The sequence below is a fragment of the Hirundo rustica genome, chromosome 15 (assembly GCF_015227805.2).
Source record: "Hirundo rustica isolate bHirRus1 chromosome 15, bHirRus1.pri.v3, whole genome shotgun sequence".
Lineage (NCBI taxonomy): Eukaryota > Metazoa > Chordata > Aves > Passeriformes > Hirundinidae > Hirundo > Hirundo rustica.
Window position 1 is genome coordinate 1116076 of NC_053464.1, and position 13998 is coordinate 1130073.

Here is a 13998-nt window from a genome sequence, read left to right on the forward strand (position 1 = left end):
TTTGGATACTGGAGATGGATCCTTTGTTATTTGATAGAGAGGCTTTTCCTTCTCCCTTCCAAATTCTCGTCCCAGAGTGGTTTCACTTCAGCGTCTCACTCCCTCTTGCAGTCAGACCAGGGAAACAGACATGCAGCCACTGACAAAAGCTGATTTTGCATCCAGGAGTCACTGAATTGTTATGCCTACTGGGATTTAAGGTCCCAAACACTTAGTTTCATTCTTAGAGAGCTAGGTCAATAAAAAGGGGCTGTAACTGCAGCAGCCAGACCGCAGGCTGTGTTTAGAGTTTCTCAGGGGTTTTGGAGGGGGTGGTTGTCCATTGGCTCTCCTGGGCAGAATGATTCTGCCTGAGTGATTTTACTTCTCAGTGGAATTTTTTCCACAGAGACGAAGATGGGGAAAAGCTGCTGTGTAATCACAGGCAGTCCTGCTATGAGGGAGAGAATGGGGGAGGGCAGGAGGTGTTCCATCATGTCAGCCCTGCTGGCTGAAGATATTCTGGTTGGTAATTCCCAGGCCAAGGAGAGCAGTCTGGGAGATCCTTGGGAGGTGTCTGTGGGAGGAGGAGGGTGGCCAAGGCTGGGAAGAAGAGATGGGCTCTGCCTGTGCCTGATTTCTGCCTCCCCCTTCCTCATCAGCCCTCATACTGGTGTGGGCGGCCCAGGACTGTAGTGGGGAAAGAGAAAGAAGAGGAGGAGGACCCCGAGAAAGCCCTGAAGAGTCAGTACATTGAGGAGGAACCAGCTGACCTCGTGTCAGGCATCAAAATAAAGCACCTATCCAAGGTATTGACTGCCCAGCAGGGCACAGACACACCGTAATGTTGGGTTTGTAAAACCTGTTGCCTGCAGACAGCTTCTGTATCCTTGTGCTGCCCTAGGGCTGGGTATGGCTCTTGGCCAGAGCTGGCTGCATTTTGTGGTGGGATGAAGTGCTGGGTACTTAGAGGTGCGGTGACATCTGTATTGAGCTTGTTGACATCTGAATTGAACCTGAATTAGACCTGTTGTCTGCTGCTAACACCCCGTGAGCATCCCGGGCTTCTCCTGCTGGGTGGAGCTGAGGCACTTGCCTGAGGTACGGCACCAACTCATGGAAGTGATCTCCACAGGTCTTCAGAGTGGGAAACAAGACAAAAGAGGCAGTGAAGGACCTGACAGTGAACATGTACGAAGGGCAGATCACCGTCCTGCTGGGACACAACGGTGCTGGGAAGACCACCACTCTGTCCATGCTCACAGGTAGGAGCTTCCTGCTGTGGGTGCCTCAAAGAGCCAGACCCTGTCTCTGAGGGCATGGAGGGGGTTTTGATCTTCCTTGGAGCACCTTGAGTTTGCTATTGGCCAGGAGTGCCAGGGTGGTGAGAGGGAGATGGGAGGAGCATGGGGGTCCCTGCTTAGCCCTCCACAAGAGTGGGGTCAGCCAGTGGGTGAAATGACAGCCCGGCTTTATGCTGGGGAGCCATGAGAAGAGACTGGAGCTGCTGGAGGATTGCCCTCTGGAGGCTTTGCCGGGGTAAGGCAGATAAGGTAGAACTGGTGTTTGTCATTCCTGAGCTGCAGCGCTCCAGGACACCTATTTTGGCACGGCGGACACAGTGACCTTTGAAGATCCTTTTCTGTTCTCTGTTGCTCTGAGCTGCTCCTGGCAACTCAGGGCGCTCACAGGACCTTCCTGGAGCTGTGCCCGCCCTGCCTGGCTCTCTGCACAGCTCAGAACCATGTTTGACCTGCCTGTTCCTCTCCTTTCTGCACTGGCAGGCTCAGTTCCCACCTGTGGGTGCCCTGCAGCCCATCTTGCGGGCAGGAGGAAGCTGTTGTACCCCAGCCTGAGCACAAGACAGACTTGCTCTGTTTTTTGGCAGAAAGCTGGCGGCAGTGGGGGGTGCTCATCGGGACCCTCCCCGTTTCCACTGGCTCTTTGCCGCCGGAGTCACCCTGAGCTGCTGTGTCCTGCTCCCCACAGGTCTGCACTCCCCGACGGGCGGGCAGGCCTACATCAACGGCTACGAGATCTCCCAGGACATGGTGCTGATCCGCCGGAGCCTGGGGCTGTGTCCCCAGCACGACGTCCTCTTCGACAACATGACAGTGGAAGAGCACCTCCACTTCTATGCAGGGGTGAGCCTGGCACTGAGCAGGGGGGCAGCCCTGGGGGAGGCACCTGGAGGTGAGGAAGTGTGGTGAGATCTATCAAGTGGGTCCAAAAATGATCAGAGGGTGGAACATCTCTGCTCTGGAGCCAGGCTGGGAGAGCTAAGGCTGTTCACCCAGAGAAGAGAAGGCTCCAGGGTGACCTTGGAGCCCCTTGCAGTGACTACACGGGTTCCAAGAGAGGGATTTTGGACAAGGGCCTGGAATGACAAGACAATGGGGAGCGTTTTCACAATGAGAGATGGCAGGGTTAAGTGGGATATACAGAAGAAATTCTTCCCTGTGAGGGTGATGAGGCCCTGGCACAGGGTGCCCAGAGCAGCTGTGGCTGCCCCTGGATCCCTGGCAGTGTCCAAGGCCAGGCTGGATGGGGCTTGGAGCAGCCTGGGACAGTGGAAGGTGTCCCTGGCCATTGCAGGGCAGTTGGCTTCGATCATCTTAAAGGACCCTTCCAATCCAAACCATTCCGTGATTCCAGGATTAGCAGAGCAGCCCTTGCATCCTCTTCCCACCTCATCTGCAGGCTGGTGGAGGAGTAGAGGGTCTCAGACAGCACAGCTCCATGAAACCAGCCCTGCCAGCTGTGCCAGCTCCTGCAAGGGTGGGCAGGAGTCCATCTCTGCTTCCCCACCTTGCTGTCAGTGTGTGGAGGAGGGAGTGCGGTGGGGTTTGGCAGCCCTGCGGATGGGCTCATCCCTCCTTTCCCCTGTCTGGCAGCTGAAGGGATATCCACCCTCCAAGTGTCCAGAGGAGATCAACCACATCCTGAGGATCCTCAACCTGGAGGACAAGCGCCGCTCCCTGACCAAGGCTCTCTCTGGGGGCATGAAGCGCAAGCTGTCCATCGGCATCGCCCTCATCGGGGACTCCAAGGCAGGTGGCTTTGGTGGGCTCACCTTGCACCTGGGGCCAGTGCAGGTCCTTGGGGTGGCTCTGAGGCTGTTCCTCATCTATGGTGAGCCAGTGGGAGAAGCAAGGACAGTGGGGAATGGGCAGGAGCACCCTCACTCTAAGGGCCGTGCCCTGAGGCTCTGCTGTCTGGTAGCTGCTCCCCAAGGTCACTGCTGTGAGGCCAAGGCTCCTCCTGGGCCCTGAGGTTGTCCCCTCCTGTGCTGCTGGGCCTCTCCCAGCCCTTTCTGACCTGCGCCCATCTCCTGTGTGCAGGTGGTGATGCTGGACGAGCCGACATCGGGGATGGACCCAGCCTCTCGCAGAGCCACGTGGGATCTCCTGCAGCAGCAGAGGAGCAACAGAACCATCCTGCTGACCACTCACTTCATGGACGAGGCAGACCTGCTGGGGGACCGCATAGCCATCATGGCCAAGGGCGAGCTGCAGTGCTGCGGCTCCTCGCTCTTCCTCAAGCGCAAATACGGTACGGGGGCAGCAGCGGCGGTGCTTCGTGTCTTCTGCTGGCCAGGGAGGAGCAGGGGAATAGAGAACACGGAGGGATCCACTGCTCCTTGCCTGATGGCTGGTTGCTCCCCATCCTGCTGTTCAGCCTCTCCTGAGGCCCATCTCCACCTTTGCTCTCGCATCGTGTCCGCGTGTCCGTGTCCTGTGCAAAGCGGTGCCTGCGCCTCCCTCTCTGTTCCAGCCCCACCCCCAGGCTGGGCTGGGCTGGGACTGACCCTCCTCTCCCTTCTCTCGTGGCTCGCCCCAGGGGCAGGATATCACATGGTGATGGTGAAGGAGCCCTACTGCAACCTGGGGGAGATCTCCCGCCTCATCTGCCAGTACGTGCCCAACGCCACCATGGAGAGCAACGCCGGGGCAGAGCTGTCCTTCATCCTGCCCAAGGAGAGCACGCACAGGTAATGGCACTGTCCTCTGCTGCCCCTCCCTGAGGGGGTCCCCTTGTCTTCACACCCTGTCTCCCAGGCTTGCTGGGAAGGGGAGCTGCTCCCTGCATCAGCACTGGTCATGAAAAATGGGGTTCAGTTCCTCCTGTAGTGCTGAGGGTGGCACAAATGAGGCAGGATGTTCTGGCTCTGAAATCAGATCTATGGACCCAGGAGGTCAGAGAAGCTGATTATCTCCATCTACCCTATTCTTGTGAGACCCTCCTGCAGTGCTCCCTCCTGGTCTGGTGGCACCAGCAGGAGGACATGGAGCTCCTGGAACAAGTCCAGGGAGACCACGGAGCTGCGCCAAGCACTGGAGCCTCTTTGTTCTGGAGCCAGGCTGGGAGAGCTGGGGGTGCTCACCTGGAGAGGAGAAGGCTCCAGGGAGAGCTCAGAGCCCCTGCCAGGGCCAAGAGAGCTGGAGAGGGGCTGGGGACAAGGGCTGGAGGGACAGGACACAGGGAATGGCTTCCACTGCCAGAGGGCAGGGATGGATGGGATATTGGGCAGGAATTGTTCCCTGGGAGGGTGGGCAGGCCCTGGCACAGGGTGCCCAGAGCAGCTGTGGCTGCCCCTGGAACCCTGGCAGTGTTCCAGGCCAGATTGGATGTGGTCTGGAGCAGCCTGGTCTAGTGGAAGGTGTCTGCCCGTAACAGGAGGTGCGATGAGATGGTCAGTAAGGTCCATCCCAACTCAAACCCTTTTGTGTTTGCATGATTCTGTGACAGCTGAGGCAAGAACGAGCGGCCAGCGGAGCCCAGAATCTGCCCTTGGGGCAGGGGTGTGCTCAATGGGGTTGGATGCAGGACTCCAGCCAGCTGCAGGACTGATGCCCACAGGGTCTTTACACCTGGGTGCCCCCTCCCATGAGTGTTGGTGTCTGACATCTCCCTTCTCCGCTCAGGTTTGAGGCCTTGTTCACGGAGCTGGAGCAGAGGCGGGAGGAGCTGGGCATTGCCAGCTACGGTGCCTCGGTCACCACCATGGAGGAGGTGTTCCTCAGGTAGGCGCAGGGATGACCAGTGCCCGTGTGCTTTGATGATGTCCAGCACGGCTCTCTGGGGCACTTGTTGGCTTTGGTCTCTTGGCTTTGGCTTCCCCAGCTCAGAACAGCTCTATCCTGCCTGGATCTCTGTTTCATCACCCGCTTCCCTTCCTGGCACAGGGTTGGGAAGCTCGTGGACTCCAGCATGGATATCCAGGCCATCCAGCTGCCTGCTCTGCAGTACCAGCATGAGAGACGCTCCAACGACTGGGCCATGGACGACTCGAGCAGCCTGAGTGGCATGACAGACATGACGGACGACAGCGGGGCGCTCATTACTGAGGACTGCTCCAGCATCAAGCTCAACACCGGGGTGAGTGCTGGGGTGCAGCAGGAGCGGGGAGGGGACGTGTGAAGGGCGAGGTTTGAAGTAGGGTTACCAGGTGGAGCCTCCCTCACAGCTGCTCTTGTTGCTTGTGGTTTGGAATATCAAATTGAAAGATGGACTTGGAATCTGTGAATGATTATTAGGGTTGGTAGGGTTCCCCTTCCACCCTCTTTGTGTTAATCTTGGGGTCTGAGTTGTCCTTCAGGGTGATCTAATGTGGTTTTCCTTCTGCCATTGTTCCATCATTGGGGTTTTCCAGAAGGAAGATGAGAAAATCCATCTTCCTCCCTTTGCTAGGCTCATGTTCCAGTTCCCTGGCAGCCCTTCATGCCCCGCTGCCTCAGCGCCTGTGATCAATAACCCTTGTCTTCTCAAGGGCGCGTCTCAAAGGCACAGGGGGAGAAGGATGTCGCTGGGTTTGAACAGCACAGAGAGGTTTGCAGGGGCTGGGTTGGGCACCCTCAGGTGTCTCACCCGGTTACTCTGGCCGACAGCCGCCCTGCAGTAATCCTGTTTGGAAGCCTCAGCTGCTGGGAGATGGAGGAAGCTAAAGGTCATGGCTAAAGCTGCTTTTAGCACCTGAGATCTCAAAGTGATCTCAAAGTGACTGTGACTCGTTCAGAAACCGTGGAGTTGGATGTGCTGGAGCTGGGCAGCTGCCCTGCTAATCCCTTTATAGGCTTCGCTGGGGAGCAGACTCTCCTGCAGGCTGGCAGGTGCATACGGGGTGGTTTGGGGTCATCTTCCACATCAGCTGCGTGGGGTGATGTGTCCCCGGCTGGCAGGGCTCGCCATGACCAGGCCTCTCCCCTCGCAGTTCTACCTGTGCTGCCAGCAGTTCTATGCCATGTTCATGAAGCGGGCCATGTACAGCTGGCGCAACTGGAAGATGGTGGCGGCGCAGTTCCTCGTGCCTCTGATCTTCACTGCCTTCGCCCTCATCGTGGCCAAGACCTTCCCGGGCCCCCGGGACTCGTCCCTGCTGCGGCTGACGCTGGAGCCCTACGGCCAGACCATCGTGCCTTTCTCGGTGTCGGGCAGCGCCGGGCTGCCGCAGAGGCTGGCGGAGCAGTACGCGGAGCTGCTGGATGCCCAGCATCAGTCGCCACTGGAGGTGCTGGGTGAGGGTTCAGGGAGCACCCCCGGAGCGGGTGGTGCCTGGCAGGGTGTCCAGGGGCCACCGGTGGGGGTGCTTTAGGTCCCAGCAGCAGCCTATCTGATGCTTTCCTTTCCTGCGTGGGAGTGTCGCATCACTGGCGGGAGCTCTCCTCACCTGAGCGGAGCTGTCTTCTCCATAACCCCATGTCTGTCTTCTCCATAACCCCATATCTATCTTCTCCATAACCCCATGTCTATCTTCTCCATAACCCCATATCTATCTTCTCCATAACCCCATGTCTATCTTCTCCATAACCCCATGTCTATCTTCTCCATAACCCCATGTCTATCTTCTCCATAACCCCATATCTATCTTCTCCATAACCCCATGTCTATCTTCTCCATAACCCCATGTCTATCTTCTCCATAACCCCATATCTATCTTCTCCATAACCCCATGTCTATCTTCTCCATAACCCCATATCTATCTTCTCCATAACCCCATGTCTATCTTCTCCATAACCCCATATCTATCTTCTCCATAACCCCATGTCTATCTTCTCCATAACCCCATGTCTGTCTTCTCCATAACCCCATGTCTATCTTCTCCATAACCCCATGTCTATCTTCTCCATAACCCCATATCTATCTTTTCCATAACCCCATGTCTATCTTCTCCATAGCCCCATGTTTGTGGCCACTGGAACAGCCTCCCCAGGGAATGGTCTTGGTCCCAGTGCTCCCAAAGCTCAAAGAGCTTTGGACAATGCTCTCAGGCACAGGGTGGGATTGCTGGGGTGTCCTATGCAGGGCCGGGAGTTGGACTCGATGATTCTTGTGGGTCCTTTCCAACTCAGAATGTTCTATGGATGTGTATTTCTGTGATCAGGACTAGGGTGGGCCACCAGGGCTGAGTCTGCTCGGGGTTTTTTCCGTTGGCCTCAGTTAGCTCTGGTGTGATGGAGCCCGCCCGTAACAGCGGCGGTGTTTGGCAGGTGGGCTGGAGGAGTACCTCATCTCCCGAGCCTCTGAGGAAGGAGGAGCCTTCAACGAGCACTACATTGCAGCAGCCTCCTTCGAGGGCGCGGGGAACCGCACGCTGGTCACGGCGCTCTTCAACAACCAGGCCTACCACTCCCCGGCCACCGCCCTCATGCTGGCCGACAACGCCGTCCTCAGGGTGCTGGCGGGCCCCAACGCCTCCATCACCGTCACCAACTACCCCCAGCCCCGCAACATCACCGAGAAGGCCAAGGACCAGCTCATGGAGTATGTGTGATGATGGCACAGGGCTCGCTTTCCTGCTGGGGCTCCGGGCTCCCATGGGTGCAGGTTGGCTTGGTTGTACCGGGGTCAGTGGAGAAGCCAGGCTGGAGCTTCTCAGACCCAAGTGTAGCTGTGATTGCACTCAGGAGGTCAGGGGAGCAAAGCTGTAGAGGTGACTTCCCTGCTGAGCCGGGCAGCCACGTCACCCCGTGCACATCTCAGAGGCTGGCTGTATCTCCTCAAGATACTGGCTGGGGTTAGTTCTTCCCAGGTGCTCCTAGTAGGGGAGACCATGTAGCTGTGTTCTTCACAAAACCCCACATCCAGGGGCTCTGAACCTCACCTAGACCAGAGGGGCCATGTCTGGCACCTCCCCAAAGCACGGTGGAGGTTTGTGGTGTGCAGGGTGGGCTGTGCCTGGGGGATTTTTGTCTCGCTTGAGTGTTTCTTCAGCATGTTGGCAGAGCATAGCCTCAAGAAGCCCAGTGTGGGTGTGCTGGCCACAGCTTCCTCAAGAGGGCCAGCAGAGGGGCATGTGCTGATCTCTGCAGTCTGTGACCAGAGAGGGGACTGAAGGAGTGGCTGGAGCTGTGTAAGAGATGGGTTGGGCTGGAAATGAAGAAAAGGTTCATCCCCAGAGGGTGCTGGGCACTGCCCAGGCTCCCCAGGGAATGGGCACAGCCCCGAGGCTGCCAGAGCTGCAGGAGTGTTTGGACAATGCTCCCAGGGATGCACAGGGTGGGATTGTTGGGTGTCTGTGCAGGGCCAGGGGTTGGACTGGATGATCCCTGTGGGTCCCATTGTAGACTGTTCAATGATTCTAATGCTGTCCATGCGTAGCCTCAGCATTGGTTTGCTGAGCTGTCCCTGCCCTAAGGTGTCCCTCTGTCCCCACAGAGGCCAGACTGGGTTTGCCATTGCCATCAACCTGCTGTACGGGATGGCCTCGCTCGCCAGCACCTTCGCGCTGCTGCTGGTCAGCGAACGCGCCATCAAGGCCAAGCACGTCCAGTTTGTCAGCGGCGTTTATGTGGTCAACTTCTGGCTTTCTGCTCTGCTGTGGGACATCATCAACTTCCTCATCCCTTGTGCTCTGATGTTGGTGAGTCACCCCTGGCACCCCAATGCCCTCTCTGCTGGTGGGAGTGCTGGATGCTGCTCCTCTGGGGTCTGTGTGGCTGCAGGGAGAAGGACAAGGCCGCTGGCATTGTCTCTGTAGGAAGGACCAGCAAGAAAGCTGTCCCTCAGTCCTGCTGGGAGCTGGACCATGGCCAGCCAGCTGGGACAGTTGCCTCTGGCAGCTGAACACTTTGCTGTTGGGCCTAGAAAATGTTAAATCCATGGGATCTTAGAGAGGAATTCTCCAGATCTACCCTTCTGCATCCCAGTCTGCAGAAAGGGCCTCCTGTGGGGACAGCTGTGGGCTGCTGGTAGGACCCATCCTTGAGGGGTTGTCTGGGTCAGTGCAGTGCTGGTATTACCCTGGGCCACTGGGACAAGGAGACATCGTCTGAGGTCAAGCCAAATGTGCCTTCTTCCCACATTGCTGTGCCCCAGGTGATATTCCAAGCCTTCAACGTGCAAGCCTTCACCCAAGACAGCCACCTCGTTGATGTGATGCTGATCTTTCTCCTTTATGGCTGGGCCATCATCCCCCTCATGTACCTCCTCAGCTTCTTCTTCTCGGTGGCGGCCACAGCCTACACCCGTCTCACCATCTTCAACATCCTCTCCGGCACTGCCACCTTCCTTGCCGTCACCATCATGAGCATCCCAGGTGGGTCACTGCCCTCTGCACCTGCCCAGCCATCACCACCAAGCTCCAGCCCCCAAGGGGGCTCTTTCCCCAGGGCTGTTCCCACAATAGCCATAAAATCCTACCACGGTCCATTCCCACCCGTTAAATGTGACAGAATATGTTTGGTTTCCCTCTAAAGTTGGCAGTATCAGGTTTTTTTCTCCCAAACCAGCAGTCTCTAATCCATTGATCCACCTGTTCTCTTTCAGAGCTGGGCTTGGTGGACCTCTCCAAAACCCTGGATAAAGTTTTTCTTGTCTTACCCAATTACTGCTTGGGCCAGTGCATCAGTGACTTCTACCAGAACTATGAGTTCATTCAGTTCTGCACCTCCTCTGTTGAAGCCATCTTCATCTGCAAGGCCTTCAGTGAGTCTCTGTGTCCTCACCTGGCCAGCCAGCATCACTGGGGGCTTGTGTGGAGTGGATGGTGGAGCTGGGCAGTATCATGGGGCCTCTTCCTGGGCAGTAGCTGCAGGTACCATTTTAGAGCAAAAACTGGACAGCATATTAGGATACACATAGGAGAAAGTTCCTTAACTGGATCACCTTACTCATGATTTGGAGGAAAATGTGGGCAAGGGGAAGTTTCACAGATGAGCAAAGAAATCCTAATCCCAAGACTGGTGTCCTCTTCCTGCTTCCACTGGGCATCTTCTGGCAGATCACCTCCAGACCCAAATCCTCTTGTGGGAAGCATTGGAAAGAGCTGTGGGCCGGGAGCCGGTGTGGGATGGAGATGAGCCTGGCAAAGCTTTGGGCTCACAGCTTCCTCTGGAGTTTATCTGCCCCTCCCTAAAGTGTGGACTGATCCAGGAGTTGATTTTGTTCCATCTTTCCTCAGATATCAGTTATCAGATGAACTACTTTTCCTGGGAAACCCCTGGGATCGGGCGGTACCTGACCTCCTTGGCCATCCAGGGTTTCTCCTTCCTCTTCCTCCTCTTCCTCATTGAGACAAACCTTCTCTGGAGACTGAGAACTCTGGTCTGCGGCATCTGCAGGCGGCGGAAATGGGTGAGTGAAGCACGTGGGAGGGAGCTGTGCCCCCCAAGCCCAGCCCAGGAGTCCCTGTGAGCTGGAGACGGGCCCTCATCACCCAAAACATCTTCCCAGGGAGCATCCCCGGAGCTTGGAGGAGCCAGTCCTGTTAAGTGTATGGAGTGGCAAAGGGAGTGAGGCATCCCCAGAGGTGGCTGATGGAAGGGATGGGTCCTGCCAGGGTTGGGGACACTGGAGGAACCCATTCATCCCCCAGCAGCCAGATGACACAAGGGTGTGTCTTCCCACTGTGTTCAGGTGGCCCTGCTGAACAGGGTGTCTGTGCTGCCAGAGGACAGGGACGTGGCAGACGAGAGGAAGAAAGTTTTGGAGTCACCACCAGAACTGCTGTCGTCTCTCAGCAGCCCTCTGGTCATCAAGGAGCTCACCAAGGTGAGGCGAGATGACCTGAGCACGCTGCTGCCTTGCTGCGCCGTCGGGCAGTGACACGTGGCTCAGGTGTGGTCTCCTCCAGGTCTACGACAGCCGGGAGTCCCTGCTGGCGGTGGACAGGATCTCCTTGGCTGTCAGCAAAGGGGAGTGCTTTGGTCTCCTTGGCTTCAACGGAGCGGGCAAAACCACCACCTTCAAGATGCTGACGGGTGACGAGAGCATCACATCAGGGGACGCCTTTGTGGATGGTCACAGCATTCTGGCCAACATCAAGAAGGTACCCGAGGCTGCGGGGGCGAGGGTGGTGTTGCAGGCTGTCCTGTGTTTGACTGGTCTGAGCCACCTCGCAAGTGCCTCCAGGGGGACGTGGTTGCAGTTCCAGAGGTGGAGACAATATCCCGGGGACATTGTGTCCTTGGCCGGCTCAGTTCTCCATTATCTGGCCATGTGGAAGCAGTCTCCTCTCCACTGGGATTACAGATGTGATGCAAATGGAGGCCGAACCTGGTGAGGGTAGCAAGCCCTTCATCAAAGGGTTTACCTCCATAGTTGGAAATGTGGGGAAATATTGGAGGATGGTGTCTAAAATTGTTGTATCAAACCTTTCCAGACCTCTGCTAGGGGTCTCCTTGCTGGGAATTGCCCACTCCCTTTGGAAGAGGAAGGGATGAGCAGGGGTTAGGCTTTCGGTCCAGTCCTTCCTCTGCCATTGTCCCAGATTTCACAGAATATTCTGATTTGGAAGGGACCCAGAAGGACCATCAAGTCCAGCTCTTAAGTGAATGGTGATCCCAGACAAGGTCAGACATGAAGAACATTCCTTGAGATCATGCCCCAGATTGCTTCCTTCCCTGAAGCTGCCTTCTCTCATGAGGTGACCAGGACATGGGGGAAGGTACCCAGCCCTCCAGCGCTTTCCTTCTCCTGAGAGCCTGGGCACCCCAAAATGGTCCCTCACAGTGAGGAACCAGCTTGGCAGAGGCATTGTAGCCTACCCAGTTGCTGCCCAGAGACACACCTGTCCATCCCTATCAGCCCAGCTGCTCCAGGGGGCATTTCCTTCTCGTTCCACCCGTGGTTTCAGAGCTGTGGCTCAGTTCCCATCCCTCTGAGCAAAACCTCACGGGGTAGCAGCAAAGTCTGTGGGTGCCCAGGCACCTCCAGCTCAGAGAGCTGCCCGTGAGCTGATTGCCGTGTGCTCCTCTGGGCCCAAGGTGCAGCAGCGGATCGGGTACTGCCCGCAGTTCGACGCGCTCCTGGAGCACATGACGGGGCGCGAGACGCTGAGCATGTACGCGCGGCTGCGCGGCATCCCCGAGCGCTACATCGGCAGCTGCGTGGAGAACATGCTGCGGGGGCTGCTCCTGGAGCCGCACGCCGACAAGCTTGTCAGGACCTACAGGTGAGAGCAGGCGTGGACAGGCTGCTGTCCCACCTCTTGCATGCTGCGCTCCGTGCTCCTGTTGGGTCTCTGTCCCCGTTCCTCGCTTCCGTTTTTCAGCTGAAGGTTGGGCTGGATGAGCTCGCAGGTCCTTTCCAGCCTTAATGGTTCTGTGATTGCTCTGCAGCGGTGGGAACAAGCGGAAGCTGAGTACTGGCATTGCCCTCATCGGTGGCCCCCCCGTGATCTTCCTGGATGAGCCCTCCACTGGCATGGACCCCGTGGCCCGGCGCTTGCTCTGGGACGCAGTGACACGGACACGGGAGTGTGGCAAATCCATCATCTTCACCTCCCACAGGTGACGCTTGGCTGGGCAGGGCTTGGCATGAGACATCAGGGAGAGTGGTGGGATCCAAGGGATGGGACACACCTCCAGGGTGGGCATACACTGCCTGCAGCCAGTGGCTGGCTTTATCCAAATCTCCCTCCTCAAAGAGTCCAGAGAAGGGAATACACCTCCACCCACTTTCCAGAAGCTTCTGCTTATGTCCTGGTGCTTACATGTCCAGAGAAGCTGTGGCTGCCCCATCCCTGGAAGCGTTCGAGGGCACGCTGGACTAGGCTTGAAGTAGCCTGTTCCAGTGGATGGTGTCCCTGCCCATGGCAAGGGGTGGAACAAGATGAGCTTTATGGTTCCTTCCAACCCAAACTATCCCGGGTTTCTCTGAACAATTCCTTTCCTTCCTGCAGCATGGAGGAGTGCGAGGCGCTGTGCACACGGTTGGCCATCATGGTGAACGGGCAGTTCAAGTGCCTGGGTAGCCCCCAGCACCTGAAAAGCAAGTTTGGTAGTGGATACACCTTGCTGGCCAAAACCCAGAGTGAGGAGGAGGGCGAGCTGCAGGCCTTCAAGGCCTTTGTGGAGAAGACTTTCCCAGGTACCGTGCGCTGCTGGAGCGGTCGCTGCCAGAGCAGGGGCAGGGTGCTGGGTGTGAACATTCCCTAACACACAGCCTCTCCCTGCTTGATTCCCCAGGCAGTGTCCTGAAGCACGAGCACCAGGGCATGGTGCATTACCACTTGACCAACAAGAACCTCAGCTGGGCACAGGTAAGAGGGCACTGGGCACCTTTCTCCTGCCCCTTCCTGTGTTCTTGGTGCTTTGCTTTCGGTGGTGCGTCCTCCCCACGCTGCATTCCGCTGTGGGAGCGTGGCACGGGTGGGCACGGCTTCCCCGTGCTGGCACCTCGCTGCTCCTGCCCCTCGGCCCCAGGAGCCCCCTGGCAGTGGCTTCAGATGGTGCCACCGGAGCTGTGAGCGGTGGCTTTCTGATCCTGAGGGATCCCAGCCCAGGGACACTGATAAAAACCCAGAGTACAGATACAGTATGTAACCCTCTGCGTGCAGTATACAGAGTTATGTCTAGAGTATACATAGTATATCCCTCTGCATTGCTGTCTAAATGTACATTATCTATATGTAAATGCATGTATACTATACAGAGATATTCATAGTATACAGATAGCTTTCATATGCAGTATCTAAGTGTATATATTTATATATCTGTGTATTATATGCACTGGATGTAGTGTATATAATATACTGTATATTGTATATATACAACATGCACTATATTATATACTCTATAG

At 56.8% G+C, this 13998-nt stretch overlaps 1 protein-coding gene across 1 annotated transcript in view; it reads left to right on the forward strand.

The window, feature by feature from the left end:
- The window catches only part of ABCA3 (ATP binding cassette subfamily A member 3), a 32512-nt gene that overhangs the window by 15196 nt on the left and 3318 nt on the right, over window positions 1-13998 (forward strand). The window contains exons 11-30 of the mRNA XM_040078763.2: window positions 642-788; window positions 1115-1244; window positions 1969-2123; window positions 2874-3029; window positions 3321-3531; window positions 3820-3970; window positions 4905-5003; window positions 5166-5358; window positions 6191-6494; window positions 7467-7740; window positions 8635-8839; window positions 9295-9514; window positions 9745-9903; window positions 10379-10551; window positions 10834-10968; window positions 11051-11245; window positions 12183-12370; window positions 12537-12707; window positions 13100-13287; window positions 13386-13459. Coding sequence (XP_039934697.1) covers window positions 642-788; window positions 1115-1244; window positions 1969-2123; window positions 2874-3029; window positions 3321-3531; window positions 3820-3970; window positions 4905-5003; window positions 5166-5358; window positions 6191-6494; window positions 7467-7740; window positions 8635-8839; window positions 9295-9514; window positions 9745-9903; window positions 10379-10551; window positions 10834-10968; window positions 11051-11245; window positions 12183-12370; window positions 12537-12707; window positions 13100-13287; window positions 13386-13459 — 3528 coding nt within the window. The remainder of the gene's footprint in view (window positions 1-641; window positions 789-1114; window positions 1245-1968; window positions 2124-2873; window positions 3030-3320; window positions 3532-3819; window positions 3971-4904; window positions 5004-5165; window positions 5359-6190; window positions 6495-7466; window positions 7741-8634; window positions 8840-9294; window positions 9515-9744; window positions 9904-10378; window positions 10552-10833; window positions 10969-11050; window positions 11246-12182; window positions 12371-12536; window positions 12708-13099; window positions 13288-13385; window positions 13460-13998) is intronic.